This window comes from Telmatherina bonti (genome assembly GCF_933228915.1).
Source record: "Telmatherina bonti genome assembly, chromosome: 10".
Classification (NCBI taxonomy): domain Eukaryota; kingdom Metazoa; phylum Chordata; class Actinopteri; order Atheriniformes; family Telmatherinidae; genus Telmatherina; species Telmatherina bonti.
In genome coordinates, this window is record NC_136628.1 from 42,060,682 (window position 1) to 42,077,042 (window position 16,361).

Consider the following 16,361-nt stretch of genomic DNA (forward strand, 5'->3'; position numbering starts at 1 on the left):
TGAAAGTGGGCGGGGCATTGTGGTCCTGAGGCGAAAAGAGGGAGGAGTCTCAGACCGGCCCCACCTTCCTCAGACGACAGAATTGTAGACAGCCGTCGCCATCCCTTTCCGCCATCTGTTCCAGCTCTCTCCGACTTCTCTCCCTGGTCGGCCCTCCTTTCCACCTGCCTCCCCTGCCCACCCTCCACCTGCCTCCCCTGCCCACCCTCCACCTTCCCCCCCTGTTCACCCCCCACCTTCCCCTGCTGCCACCATGTTGTGGTTCCACTGCTGGAGGCAAACCTGAGGAAGCAGACTCTGGAAGGTGACCCTGCTGAGCCGGGGGACGTCTGCCTGGTCAGTGTCACACCTGAACGTCACACCTGAATGTCCACGTCACACCTGAACGTCACACCTGAACGTCCACGTCACACCTGAACGTCACACCGGAACGTCCACGTCACACCGGAACGTCCACGTCACACCGGAACGTCCACGTCACACCGGAACGTCCACGTCACACCGGAACGTCCACGTCACACCTGAACGTCACACCGGAATGTCCACGTCACACCTGAACGTCACACCTGAACGTCACACCTGAACGTCACACCTGAACGTCACACCTGAACGTCACACCTGAACGTCACACCTGAACGTCACACCTGAATGTCCACGTCACACCTGAACGTCACACCTGAACGTCACACCTGAACGTCACACCTGAACGTCACACCTGAATGTCCACGTCACACCTGAACGTCACACCTGAACGTCACACCTGAATGTCCACGTCACACCTGAACATCACACCTGAACGTCACACCTGAATGTCCACGTCAAACCTGAACGTCAAACCTGAACGTCCACGTCACACCTGAACGTCCACGTCACACCTGAACGTCCACATCACACCTGAACGTCCACGTCACACCTGAACGTCACACCTGAATGTCCACGTCACACCTGAACGTCACACCTGAATGTCCACGTCACACCTGAACGTCACACCTGAATGTCCACGTCACACCTGAACGTCACACCTGAATGTCCACGTCACACCTGAACGTCACACCTGAATGTCCACGTCACACCTGAACGTCACACCTGAATGTCCACGTCACACCTGAACGTCACACCTGAACGTCCACGTCACACCTGAACGTCCACGTCACACCTGAACGTCACACCTGAACGTCCACGTCACACCTGAACGTCACACCTGAACGTCCACGTCACACCTGAACGTCACACCTGAACGTCCACGTCACACCTGAACGTCACACCTGAACGTCCACGTCACACCTGAACGTCACACCTGAACGTCCACGTCACACCTGAACGTCACACCTGAACGTCCACGTCACACCTGAACGTCACACCTGAACGTCCACGTCACACCTGAACGTCACACCTGAACGTCACACCTGAACGTCACACCTGAACGTCCACGTCACACCTGAACGTCACACCTGAACGTCACACCTGAATGTCCACGTCACACCTGAATGTCCACGTCACACCTGAACGTCACACCTGAACGTCCACGTCACACCTGAACGTCACACCTGAACGTCCACGTCACACCTGAACGTCACACCTGAACGTCCACGTCACACCTGAACGTCACACCTGAACGTCCACGTCACACCTGAACGTCACACCTGAACGTCCACGTCACACCTGAACGTCACACCTGAACGTCCACGTCACACCTGAACGTCACACCTGAACGTCCACGTCACACCTGAACGTCACACCTGAACGTCCACGTCACACCTGAACGTCACACCTGAATGTCCACGTCACACCTGAACGTCACACCTGAATGTCCACGTCACACCTGAACGTCACACCTGAATGTCCACGTCACACCTGAACGTCACACCTGAACGTCCACGTCACACCTGAACGTCACACCTGAACGTCCACGTCACACCTGAACGTCACACCTGAACGTCCACGTCACACCTGAACGTCACACCTGAACGTCACACCTGAACGTCACACCTGAACGTCACACCTGAACGTCACACCTGAACGTCACACCTGAACGTCACACCTGAACGTCACACCTGAACGTCACACCTGAACGTCCACGTCACACCTGAACGTCACACCTGAACGTCCACGTCACACCTGAACGTCCACGTCACACCTGAACGTCACACCTGAACGTCACACCTGAACGTCACACCCGAATGTCCACGTCACATCTGAACGTCACACCCGAATGTCCACGTCACACCCGAATGTCCACGTCACACCCGAATGTCCACGTCACACCTGAACGTCACACCTGAACGTCACACCTGAACGTCACACCTGAACGTCACACCCGAATGTCCACGTCACACCTGAACGTCACACCCGAATGTCACACCCGAATGTCCACGTCACACCCGAACGTCACACCCGAATGTCCACGTCACACCCGAACGTCACACCCGAATGTCCACGTCACACCTGAACGTCACACCCGAATGTCCACGTCACACCTGAACGTCACACCCGAATGTCCACGTCACACCTGAACGTCACACCCGAATGTCCACGTCACACCTGAACGTCACACCCGAATGTCCACGTCACACCCGAACGTCACACCCGAACGTCACACCCGAACGTCACACCCGAACGTCACACCTGAATGTCCACGTCACACCCGAACGTCACACCTGAATCTGAACCTCACACCTGAACGTCACACCTGAATGTCCACGTCACACCCGAACGTCACACCTGAATCTGAACCTCACACCTGAATGTCACACCTGAATCTGAACCTCACACCTGAATGTCACACCTGAATGTCCACGTCACACCTGAATGTCACACCTGAATGTCCACGTCACACCTGAATGTCCACGTCACACCTGAACGTCACACCTGAACGTCACACCTGAACGTCACACCTGAACGTCACACCTGAATGTCCACGTCATACCTGAATGTCCACGTCACACCCGAACGTCACACCCGAACGTCACACCCGAACGTCACACCCGAACGTCACACCCGAACGTCACACCCGAACGTCCACGTCACACCTGAACGTCACACCTGAACGTCAGACCTGAATCTGAACCTCACACCTGAATGTCCACGTCGCACCCGAACGTCGCACCCGAACGTCGCACCCGAACGTCGCACCCGAACGTCGCACCCGAACGTCGCACCCGAACGTCGCACCCGAACGTCGCACCCGAACGTCGCACCCGAACGTCGCACCCGAACGTCGCACCCGAACGTCGCACCCGAACGTCGCACCCGAACGTCGCACCCGAACGTCGCACCCGAATGTCCACGTCACACCCGAACGTCACACCCGAATGTCCACGTCACACCCGAACGTCACACCCGAATGTCCACGTCACACCCGAACGTCACACCCGAATGTCCACGTCACACCCGAACGTCACACCCGAATGTCCACGTCACACCTGAATGTCCACGTCACACCTGAACGTCACACCTGAATGTCCACGTCACACCTGAACGTCACACCTGAATGTCCACGTCACACCTGAACGTCACACCTGAATCTGAACCTCACACCTGAATGTCCACGTCACACCTGAACGTCACACCTGAATGTCCACGTCACACCTGAACGTCACACCTGAATGTCCACGTCACACCTGAACGTCACACCTGAACGTCACACCTGAATGTCCACGTCACACCCGAATGTCCACGTCACACCCGAACGTCGCACCCGAACGTCGCACCCGAATGTCCACGTCACACCCGAACGTCACACCCGAATGTCCACGTCACACCCGAACGTCACACCCGAATGTCCACGTCACACCCGAACGTCACACCCGAATGTCCACGTCACACCCGAACGTCACACCCGAATGTCCACGTCACACCTGAATGTCCACGTCACACCTGAACGTCACACCTGAATGTCCACGTCACACCTGAACGTCACACCTGAATGTCCACGTCACACCTGAACGTCACACCTGAATCTGAACCTCACACCTGAATGTCCACGTCACACCTGAACGTCACACCTGAATGTCCACGTCACACCTGAACGTCACACCTGAATGTCCACGTCACACCTGAACGTCACACCTGAATGTCCACGTCACACCCGAATGTCCACGTCACACCTGAACGTCACACCCGAATGTCCACGTCACACCTGAACGTCACACCCGAATGTCCACGTCACACCTGAACGTCACACCCGAATGTCCACGTCACACCTGAACGTCACACCCGAATGTCCACGTCACACCTGAACGTCACACCCGAATGTCCACGTCACACCTGAACGTCACACCCGAATGTCCACGTCACACCCGAATGTCCACGTCACACCCGAATGTCCACGTCACACCTGAACGTCACACCTGAATGTCCACGTCACACCTGAACGTCACACCTGAATGTCCACGTCACACCCGAATGTCCACGTCACACCTGAACGTCACACCTGAATGTCCACGTCACACCCGAATGTCCACGTCACACCTGAACGTCACACCCGAATGTCCACGTCACACCTGAACGTCACACCCGAATGTCCACGTCACACCTGAACGTCACACCCGAATGTCCACGTCACACCTGAACGTCACACCCGAATGTCCACGTCACACCTGAACGTCACACCCGAATGTCCACGTCACACCTGAACGTCACACCCGAATGTCCACGTCACACCTGAACGTCACACCCGAATGTCCACGTCACACCTGAACGTCACACCCGAATGTCCACGTCACACCTGAACGTCACACCCGAATGTCCACGTCACACCTGAACGTCACACCCGAACGTCCACGTCACACCTGAATGTCCACGTCACACCTGAACGTCACACCTGAATGTCCACGTCACACCTGAATGTCCACGTCACACCTGAACGTCACACCTGAATGTCCACGTCACACCTGAACGTCACACCTGAACGTCACACCTGAACGTCCACGTCACACCTGAACGTCACACCTGAACACTCTGTACCCTGCCTTTGGAGCTTTTACTCTGAACCTGCTGGATAACCATGGTAACGGATGCTGAACCAGCACGTGGTTACCTGTGCAACCTGATTCTGAACCGTTTATATGAATCGTGGTGTGAGTGGGATTGTTCTGAACTGTTTATTGTTCAGGAAATATTATTTTTAGTCGTGACAAAACAAAAACATGTTCAGATTTCTCTGATCCTCATTAATAAATGTAAACTAAGGTGTAACAGCGTAGATAATCTTGCTATGACCACAGCGTTTTTAGTCATCATATTAATAAAAATCTGCTAAACTCACCAATGGCTTGCTATGGTTCAGCCCTTCATTCTGACCAGCTGACCGGACGTCCATGTAGCCAGCGGCAGGGGGTCTCGGCACTGTGAGGGGAGTGGTCAGACTGGTGGTTGGACTGGTCAGACTGGTGGTCGGACTGGTGGTCGGACTGGTGGTCGGACTGGTGGTCGGACTGGTCAGACTGGTGGTCAGACTGGTGGTCGGACTGGTCAGACTGGTGGTCGGACTGGTGGTCGGACTGGTGGTCAGACTGGTCGGACTGGTGGTCAGACTGGTCAGACTGGTGGTCGGACTGGTCAGACTGGTGGTCGGACTGGTCAGACTGGTGGTCGGACTGGTGGTCAGACTGGTCGGACTGGTGGTCGGACTGGTCAGACTGGTGGTCGGACTGGTGGTCGGACTGGTGGTCGGACTGGTGGTCGGACTGGTCATCGGACTGGTGGTCGGACTGGTGGTCGGACTGGTGGTCAGACTGGTTTCCAGCAGAGAAAATGTGTAACTTGTACAAGTACAGGATGAACTGTGGACATGAATAAAAGGTCATGGTGTGACATCATCACTTGATACCACTGATGATCAGTGATCTATGAAATCTGTACTAAACATCACATTACCGTAATCTCAAAAGAACTTTCTGGGTTGGAACCAGTAGACTCCAACTGGTGTAGTGCCAGACAGAAACGTCAGGGTGGCTGAGCTGAAGGTTCTGAATGACAAGGACAGTTCTAGTGAACTTGGATCAGGAAAGCTTGATGATGTGAAAGTGTGTGTGGTTCCGGAATATGACCCATTTGTTTCTCTTTCAGTCCCTACTGGACCCGAACACCCTGGCAGAGTGCCGGCCCTCAGATGGCTTGATGCCTGGTGAGTCTGGATTGTTCTCCAGATGCTTTGTCAGTCAGGCTTTTCTCAGTTGGGGTTCCAGGGTGAGGGGGTACCCTAACCCCCAAAGGCACAGCCCCTTAAAGTGGAAATGAAACAGTCAAGCAAACTAACATTATTTACTAGACTTAATCATCTCATCAATAATAATATTCCAAACATAAAAAAATATTAACATTTACAAGAAAACTGTAGTTTAGTTTTATCTCTTGTAGTAAGAGTGCTGCCATCTTGCAGGACCGTAAACGGTGACGTCACGGGGTTGGTTGGTTTGGCGGTCCTGATGAGAGTCAGAGACAACAGAGTAAACAATGGAGACTAGTGAACCAAAGAGAAGAGGAGGCAGAAGGAGGCACTACTGCGTTGCTCCCGGGTGTAAAAATGAGTTTTATGGAGTTTGGGCTGAGGGCAAAACAGCTCATTTTCACATACTTCCACGAAAAAGAACTGTGCTTCTGCGCTGGTTGGCAGCACTGAAGAGGAAGAACCCTCTGATTGGCCCCGAGTCTTGTTTGGATTTGTTCAACAAGCTAATATAAATTTAACTTAAAGGGTTTTTCTTTAAACTTTATTGTAATTACAGTTTTTAATTAATTTAATTACATTTAATTACAATTTTTTAATTTAATTACAGTTATTGTAATTAAAGTTTTTATACACTAAAAATGTTTTGACAGCAGGAAACAGCTTCACACATAAGGGGAGCTCCTAATGTTATTGTTAGCTAACGCTAATGTTTGGCTTGTCATTAGCTAGCAGCGTTAGCCGGGAGCAAAATTAGCTAATTGCAAATGGAAATATTGTTTGCATTTTTTCCATCATATTACTGTTTCACTGCAGCGTTTATTTTATTTGAGATTAAAACCAGCAGTGATTACTAGCATTAGCTAGCTTTTCTAACAGTTAGCTGCTGTTAACCGGACGCTCCAGTGTCTCCGCTCGGACATCCTTCAGGGACAGCATGGCCACCTCCAACACGTCCACCTCCCGGCACAGTAGATCAAACGTGTGGACTTCAGTTATGCATGATTTACCACACAAGACATGGTCTAAGTCAGCCTCTTGGCAGCAGAACGTGCTGACGTTGCAGTAACGTATTGCGTCATTTCCTGTTTCCCTAGCATGTGTCACTGCGGATTGCTACGAGCCGTTGGCTCCTTTAACTTCTTTCTAGCTTCTGTCTATTGTTAACCAACCACTCACTTTAGCTCACAATATCTTCCCAAACCACTGTTCTATATATTGCATTTATTTTTGGGATCTTAGGCTTTCTGTTTACTGACTTAAACAGCTCAAACACTCGGTTTTAGCATGGCTGCTAGCTCTCTTCCCACACCCCGGTCCCCTGCCTTTTCTTGCTCGGTGTGTCTGATGTTTAGCTACTCCTCCGCCACCTTTAGTGATAACGGTAGGTGTATTAAGTGTAGCAGCTTGGCAGCCTTGGAGGCGAGGCTCTGTGAGTTAGAAGCCCAGCTCCGCACTCAGTTAGGGAAGCAGTTAGTCAGCAAGCCCCCATTAGCCAGTGCGGAGCTACCAGCCAGGGCAGCTAGCCCACCTAGCGGTCCCTCAGCAGTTCCCGCGCAGCCGGGAGCCGAGGCGGGCTGGACGACGGTCAGGTGGAAGCGTAGCCCCAAACCAAAACCCACTGGCCACCACCGACCTGTTCACGTTTCTAACAGATTTTCCCCGCTCGGTGACACACCCGCTGAGGCAGAAACCCTGATTATAGGTAGTTCCATAGTCAGAAACGTGGCTCTAGAGACACCGGGGACCATAGTCAAATGCATTCCTGGGGCCAGAGCAGGCCACGTCGAATCGTATCTGAAACTGCTGGCTAAGGCTAAACGTAAATACCGTAAGATTGTAATTCACGTCGGCGGTAACGACACCCGGTTACGCCAATCGGAGGTCACTAAAATGAATGTTGCTTCGGTGTGTAACTTTGCCAAGAGCATGTCGGACTCCGTAGTTTTCTCTGGTCCCTTGCCAAATTTAATCAGCGATGACATGTTTAGCCGCATGTCATCCTTCAACCGCTGGTTGTCTAGGTGGTGTCCCGATAACAACGTGGGTTTTATAGATAATTGGAGCGCTTTTTGGGGAAAGCCTGGTCTTATTAGGAGAGATGGCATCCATCCCACGTTGGATGGAGCTGCTCTCTTATCTAGCAATATGGACTCTTTTATTAGTCAGCTAAATTGACAACTCAGGGTTGGGACCAGGAGGCAGAATTGTAGTCCTACACACTTTTCTGCAGCTTCCCACCTGCCGCCGCCCACCCAAAACCCCATTCCGACCTTATACACCTCCCCAGCAGTAAGAATTAAACAACACAAAAACACTTCTGGGGTTAATCGTGAAAACCTCATAAAAATAAAAACAATGGATCTAATAAAATCTGAAAATAAGACAATAAAGTGTGGCCTACTGAATATTAGATCCCTCCCAAATAAGTCTTTATTAGTCAATGACTTGATAGGTGATCACCACATTGATTTATTCTGTCTTACGGAAACCTGGTTACAGCAAGAGGATTATGTTAGTATTAATGAAGCTACGCCAGCTAACTATTTAAACTTTCACATTCCTAGAACTACAGGCAGAGGAGGAGGTGTTGCAGCTATTTTTCAGTCAGAATTATTAATTAATCCTAAGCACAAAACTAACTATAAATCCTTTGAATTCCTGACATTAAATTTATCTCATGTCAAATGGAATTGAGAGAAACCGCTCCTTTTAGCATTAGTGTATCGCCCACCTGGACCTTACTCCGAGTTTCTGACCCAATTCTCTGATCTCTTGTCTGAGTTAGTGCTGACTACTGATAGTCATTGTACTAGGTGATTTTAATATTCATGTTGACGTTGAAAATGATAGTTTAAACATTTCCTTTAGCTCTATTCTAAACTCAGTTGGGTTTTCACAAAATGTCCATGGAGCCACTCACTCTCATGGTCATACTCTTGATCTGGTTCTAACATCTGGTATTGAGACTGATGAGCTCAAAGTATTTCCTCAAAACCCTGTCTTGTCCGATCACTTCTTATTAACCTTTGAATTCACTTTATTTGATTACTCACTGACCAAAAATAAATTCTACTATAGTAGATGTTTATCAGACAATATTATTACAAAATTTAAACAATCAATTGAATCAATTTTTTCCCCTCTACCATGTGTTAGCATGACTGAGAGTCCCCCTTTAAGCCTTACTCCTGCTCAGATTGATCAACATGCTGATACTATAACAGCTTCAATGTGTACAACCTTGGAGAATGTTGCTCCCCTAAAGAAGAAGAAATTAGGTAAGATTATGAAGGCTCCCTGGTTTAATTCCCAGCTTCGAGCTCTAAAACAGGCGTCAAGGCGTTTGGAAAACAGATGGCGTTCATCAGGACTAGAGGAGTCTCACTTAACCTGGAAAGAAAGTTTAATCGTATACAGAAAAGCCTTACGTACGGCAAGAACAGCTTATTATTCATCATTGATAGAGGAAAACAAAAACAACCCTTGGTTTCTTTTCAGCACTGTAGCCAGGCTTACTAGGAGCCGGAGCGCTGTGGAGCCATGTATTCCTTTCTCACTTAGCTGTGATGATTTCATGTATTTTTTCAGGAATAAAATTGACACTATTAGAGATCAAATTCACAATATTCTTCCTTCTACCTATAATGTTGAGCCTGTTGTGGTCTCCGAAGCATCCTTAGAACCAGGATCTGACTTGTGTCTAAATGGTTTCTGTCCTGTCCAACCCTCTGAATTAACTAAAATAATAGCTTCATCTAAACCATCCACCTGTATCTTAGACCCTCTCCCAACGAGCCTCTTTAAGGACATTTTCCCTTTAATTAATACATCACTACTAAATCTTATCAATATGTCTTTAGTGACAGGATATGTACCACAATCATTTAAAACTGCTGTAATCAAGCCTTTACTTAAAAAGCAATCTCTGGATCCAGAGGTGATAGCAAATTATAGACCTATATCTAACCTCCCGTTTATGTCCAAAATTCTGGAGAAAATAGTTTCCGCTCAGCTACATGCCCACCTGAGCAGAAATAATTTATGCGAGGAGTTTCAGTCAGGATTTAGAGCTCATCATAGCACTGAGACGGCATTGGTGAAAGTTACTAATGACCTTCTTATGGCCTCAGACAAAGGACTTGTGTCCGTACTTATCTTGCTTGATCTTAGTGCTGCATTTGATACAGTCGATCATAACATTCTGTTACAAAGACTAGAACAGGTGATTGGAATTACAGGTACAGCGTTAAGCTGGTTTAAATCATATTTATCTGATAGACTTCAGTTTGTTCATGCAAATGACAAGTCCTCCTCCCAAACTACAGTAAGTCATGGAGTTCCTCAAGGTTCTGTACTTGGACCAATACTCTTCACGCTATATATGCTCCCTTTAGGCAAAATTATTAGACAGCATGGAATAAACTTTCATTGTTATGCAGATGATACTCAACTATACTTATCCTTTAAACCAGATGAAACAAATCAGCCCAATAGGCTACAAAATTGTCTCATAGACATAAAGACTTGGATGTCTAGAAATTTTCTCCTCTTAAACTCAGATAAGACTGAAGTAATTCTCGTTGGATCTGAAAAACTCAGAGCTAAATTTTCCGGTTTTGTAATGAACCTGGATGGCATTACTTTAGCTTCCAGTGCTACAGTGAGAAACCTTGGAGTAATATTTGACCCTGACCTGTCCTTTGGCCCACATATTAAGCAGGTTACTAAAACAGCCTTCTTTCATTTACGTAATATAGCCAAAATTAGGGACATTCTGTCTCAGAGTGATGCAGAAAAACTGGTTCACGCTTTTGTTACTTCGAGACTAGATTACTGTAACTCTCTATTACTGGGCTGTCCTAAATATGCCCTGAAAAGCCTTCAGCTGATCCAGAATTCTGCAGCCAGAGTCCTGACCAGAACCAGCAGGAGAGATCATATTTCTCCAGTTTTAGCCTCTCTTCATTGGCTGCCTGTTGAATCTAGAATAGAATTTAAAATCCTTCTCCTTACATATAAAGCCCTCCACAACCAGGCACCACTATATATCAAAGACCTCATAGTTCCTTATATTCCAAGCAGAGTACTTCGTTCGCAGACTGCAGGCTTACTTGTGGTTCCTAGAGTCTCAAAGAGCCGAGCAGGAGGCAGAGCCTTTGGTTATCAGGCCCCTCTCTTATGGAATAAGCTCCCAGTTAGTGTTAGGGAAGCAGACACCCTCCCCACCTTTAAGACTAGGCTGAAGACTTATCTTTTTGATAAGTCCTATAGCTAGGGATGGTTAGCATCCCTTAGTTATGCTGCTATAGGTTTAGACTGCTGAGGGACATTTCCTGATACACTGAGCTTCTTTCTTTCTCTTTATCTCTTTCTTTTACCCCCCCCCCCATAACAGTGTAGCATCATTAACATGTATGTCTCCTGTCTCAGCAGGTCTCCCTGGCCGGGAGTAGCAGTTCCTGTTGTCTGTTGTCTTTCTGTCCTCTTCCCCCCACACAGCAGAGGCAGATGGCTGCCTGTCCTGAGCCGGGTTCTGCCGGAGGTTTCCTTCCTGTTAAAAGGGAGTTTTTTCCTTCCCACTGTCGCCAGTGTGCTTGCTCAGGATGGGAGATTGAGTTGGACTCAACTCAATCTGTTGGTTTCCTTATATAGGCTGTTATGAATTGGCCTTCATTATGTTTTCCCCTCTGTCTGTAAAGCGTCTTGAGATGGCATTGCTGTGATTTGACGCTATATAAATAAAGTTGAATTGAATTGAATTGAGCAGATCGACTCCACTATTGTGGGCATTGCAGAACAGCAGCCACACCTACACGAGGTGGTTGTACCAACCCGCTCCACCCCATAGAGAAGCACTGGCTCCTCATCTTCCTCCTACCTCCTCATCACTGCTCGACTCACCCGGCGTATCGGCTCGAAAGTGTAGGCAATGGGGTTATTATATTCACCCAGTCTTTCAGTTTGGTCTTCCATTGTACCACTCTTATTAATCATGTCAATGCTTTACGTAGAATGGATTCATTCAGCTCGCAGCCAAAGAACCAACCAACCCAGTGACGTCACCGTTTACAGTACTGCAAGATGGCGGTGTTCTTGCGACAAAAGATAATACTAAACTACTGTTTTCTTGTAAATGTTAATATTTGTCACGTTTGAAATATTATCGATGAGATGATGACTGGGTCTAATAAATAATGTTCATTTGCTTTACATCATTTACTGTTTCATTTCCACTTTAAGCCTATCGCAAGTGGGCATCGCACTGAAAATGTTAGTCCACGCCCACCTACTGGGCGGGCCCTACTTCAGCCTTCTGGGCGGGCCCTACTTCAGCCTTCTGGGCGGGCCCTACTTCAGCCTTCTGGACAGGCCCTACTTCAGCCTAGTGGACGGGCCCTACTGGGCGGGCCCTACTTCAGCCTTCTGGGCGGGCCCTACTTCAGTCTAGTGGACGGGCCCTACTGGGCGGGCCCTACTTCAGCCTTCTGGGCGGGCCCTACTTCAGCCTTCTGGACAGGCCCTACTTCAGCCTAGTGGACGGGCCCTACTGGGCGGGCCCTACTTCAGCCTTCTGGGCGGGCCCTACTTCAGCCTAGTGGACGGGCCCTACTGGGCGGGCCCTACTTCAGCCTTCTGGACAGGCCCTACTTCAGCCTAGTGGACGGGCCCTACTGGGCGGGCCCTACTTCAGCCTAGTGGACGGGCCCTACTGGGCGGGCCCTACTTCAGCCTAATGGATAGGCCCTACTGGGCGGGCCCTACTTTAGCCTTCTGGGCGGGCCCTACTTCAGCCTAATGGATAGGCCCTAGTGGGCGGGCCCTACTTCAGCCTTCTGGGCGGGCCCTACTTCAGCCTAATGGATAGGCCCTACTGGGCGGTGCCCTACTTCAGCCTAATGGATAGGCCCTACTGGGCGGGCCCTACTTCAGGCTTCTGGGCGGGCCCTACTTCAGCCTAATGGATAGGCCCTACTGGGCGGGCCCAACTTCAGCCTTCTGGGCGGGCCCTAATTCAGCCTTCTGGACGGGCCCTACTTAACGTGTCGCCTGGAAGGTAGACGTGTCGCCCGGAAACGGACAGGTTAACGTGTCGCCCGGAAACGGACAGGTTAACGTGTCGCCCGGAAACGGACAGGTTAACGTGTCGCCCGGTAACGGACAGGTTAACGTGTCGCCCGGTAACGGACAGGTTAACGTGTCGCCCGGCAACGGACAGGTTAACGTGTCGCCAGGCAACGGACAGGTTAACGTGTCGCCAGGTAACGGACAGGTTAACGTGTCGCCAGGTAACGGACAGGTTAACGTGTCGCCAGGTAACGGACAGGTTAACGTGTCGCCTGGCAACGGACAGGTTAACGTGTCGCCTGGCAACGGACAGGTTAACGTGTCGCCTGGCAACGGACAGGTTAACGTGTCGCCTGGCAACGGACAGGTTAACGTGTCGCCTGGCAACGGACAGGTTAACGTGTCGCCTGGCAACGGACAGGTTAACGTGTCGCCTGGCAACGGACAGGTTAACGTGTCGCCTGGCAACGGACAGGTTAACGTGTCGCCTGGCAACGGACAGGTTAACGTGTCGCCCGGTAACGGACAGGTTAACGTGTCGCCCGGTAACGGACAGGTTAACGTGTCGCCCGGTAACGGACAGGTTAACGTGTCGCCCGGCAACGGACAGGTTAACGTGTCGCCCGGCAACGGACAGGTTAACGTGTCGCCCGGCAACGGACAGGTTAACGTGTCGCCCGGCAACGGACAGGTTAACGTGTCGCCGGGAAACGGACAGGTTAACGTGTCGCCAGGTAATCAACTGACTGTAACATTCTAAGGCAGCCACCTTGGCTCCGAGGCTGAAGCTATTGGAGGGGCGGACAGGAGATATCTGAGCCCAACCCGGTGTGGTGAAGACCGAGGCAACCCTCACACTTGCTGTGAAGGTCAGAGCCGAGGATGTAGCCGGTTTTTGGCAAACTGGGCACTGGCGGATACCGCTGGTGGAGCAGAAAAATTGGAAGTTGTAGTCATGCTCAGCCCAGTTCGTACTTAAGGCAGAAGTAGGGCCTATCCCATAAGTTGGCATGGAAAAGTTTTCACTGCTATGTGCAAGCAAGCTTGGGAAAACTCCACTAGCCGTAAAGGACAAAGCTGATACGAAAAAAGTCCTGAGGTTCCAGAGTCGGTTACCACATAAAGTTCTGGTGGATAAATGGAAGCTTGAAGTAAAGATGCCGGTGACATGACCTCCTACTCTGTGTCTCCTCAGAGAGTAGCTACTGGCAGCTGTGCCCTCCCTCCAAGTCCGGCCTGCAGGGGGGGTTACTGAGTTCGAGTTTCCCCCCTGGTCCCACCCCCCTGGTGCCCCCGGATGGCCACCTGCAGGAAGAGGGTGACCCCCTGGATGGGGTCACATCTCAGTTTCAGCAGCACCGGCCCCTGGTGCCCAGCACATCGGCAGCTGAGCATTCCCTTCCTGGAGCGACGGCCCTCCCAGTCCCCGCCCCCCCCCCTCCTCCTCCGCCCCCAAAACGGCACTGCCGCTCGCTGTCGGTGCCTGAGGACCTGTCACGCTGCCGCTACACGTGGCGGCCCAGCGCCTCACGGGTCTGGACTCCCGTCAGCCGCCAGCAGTGCCACGCCGGTGTCGGCGGAGGTGTCGCGGGTGGAGGGGCGGTGGCAGTCGGGGGAGGTTTAGGGATGGCAGGGGGAGGGGCCTGTCCTCTCCGTGCTCCCAGTTCCTCCCTGAACTCGTCACTGCACTCCTCATCCAGCCCCACCTTCTTCAGTCTGGCTCTGTCGCCAGACTCCCCGCTTCCCTGGAGCTTTCCCTGGGATCCCAGTGAGGCAGCGGCGGGGGGTGGAGCCTGTTGCTGCTTCTTCCCTTCCCCCTCTTCTTGCTCTTCCTCGCCGTCTCCTCTGCACCCGCCTCTTCCTCCTCAGAGACGCTTCTCCCTCTCTCCTGTCCTCATCAGAGACTCGGCAGCATCCAATTTTCTCCCCCCGCCTCCGGCACCGAGCCACGCCGCGGTGCCGTCGGTAGGTGGTGCCATTTCAGCTGGAGCGGGTGCCGTGGTGCCCGCCTCACCGTCCTCCGCCTGCAGCACGCCATCCTCCCTCCGCCGCAGCCTCCCACCACAGCTGCCACGCTGCCACTCGCAACCCTGTGACCTGCTGCTCCTCAAACCGGGTCTGAAGCGGCGCCGAGACCCCGACCGGCCCTGTGCCAGACCCATCCTGGACTTTACAAAGATGACCCAGGTATGCTGCCCACATAGGCATCCAGATCCCATCCTGATTATGCCTCCTTCTTGTGTCCTAACATCTCGTTCTGCTCATGTGTCCTTGCTCTGACCTTCCTGTTGTCTCTGCAGACGCGCAGCATGGATCCAGCGTCTCTGGACCGCGGTGGCGGCAGACTGTCCTGCAGCAGCGACCTCTGCGTGGGCGTGGAGTCTTTCCTGGGCGACTTCCGTGGGGCCTGCTCGCCGGCCGAGTGCCTGGGACGGACCAGCATTGGGCCGCTAAGCGAGAGCGACGAGGAGTGTGGGGAGGAAGAGGAGGACGAGGATGTGGATGAGCGGGATGCGGCGCAGCAAGCGGTCTTTGAGCGGGACTGTACAGAACTGGACCTGAATTTAATCGAGGAAAACTGACCTGTAAATAAAAAACTCTTCTGTTTCAGTTTTATAAGGAATTCAGCACCTTTCCAATAATCAGCAAGGGCTCTCAGGAACAACGCCTTCTCCCGACGGATAAGCTGATTCACCCTGACGGCCATGATGTGGCTACTACCGTCCAGACAGGAACGCACTGCATCCCAACCGCGGCCGCAGTGTCCGCCTTACCACAAAACCGCATCACCACACTGCGCTTACGTCTGAATCTGCCGCCTAAATCAGACATATCCGACACGACATCCAAAACATCCAACACAACATCCGACACGACATCCAAAACATCCGACACGACATCCGACACGACATCCAAAACATCCGACACGACATCCGACACGACATCCAAAACATCCGACACGACATCCAAAACATCCGACATGACATCCGACACGACATCCAAAACATCCGACACAACATCCGACACGACATCCAAAACATCCGACACGACATCCAAAACATCCGACACAACATCCGACACGACATCCGACGCGACATCCAAAACATCCGACACGACATCCGAC

At 51.4% G+C, this 16,361-nt stretch overlaps 1 protein-coding gene across 1 annotated transcript; it reads left to right on the forward strand.

Annotated features, from left to right (window-relative positions):
* Window positions 1–261: 261 nt before the first annotated feature.
* fam53c (family with sequence similarity 53 member C) lies at window positions 262–16,190 on the forward strand. Its single transcript, XM_079247933.1, has 4 exons — window positions 262–336; window positions 6,070–6,127; window positions 14,433–15,424; window positions 15,538–16,190. The coding sequence occupies exons 2-4, from the start codon at window positions 6,121–6,123 to the stop codon at window positions 15,817–15,819; spliced, it is 1,281 nt and encodes a 426-aa protein (XP_079104059.1). The 5' UTR covers window positions 262–336; window positions 6,070–6,120; the 3' UTR covers window positions 15,820–16,190.
* Window positions 16,191–16,361: the final 171 nt, after the last annotated feature.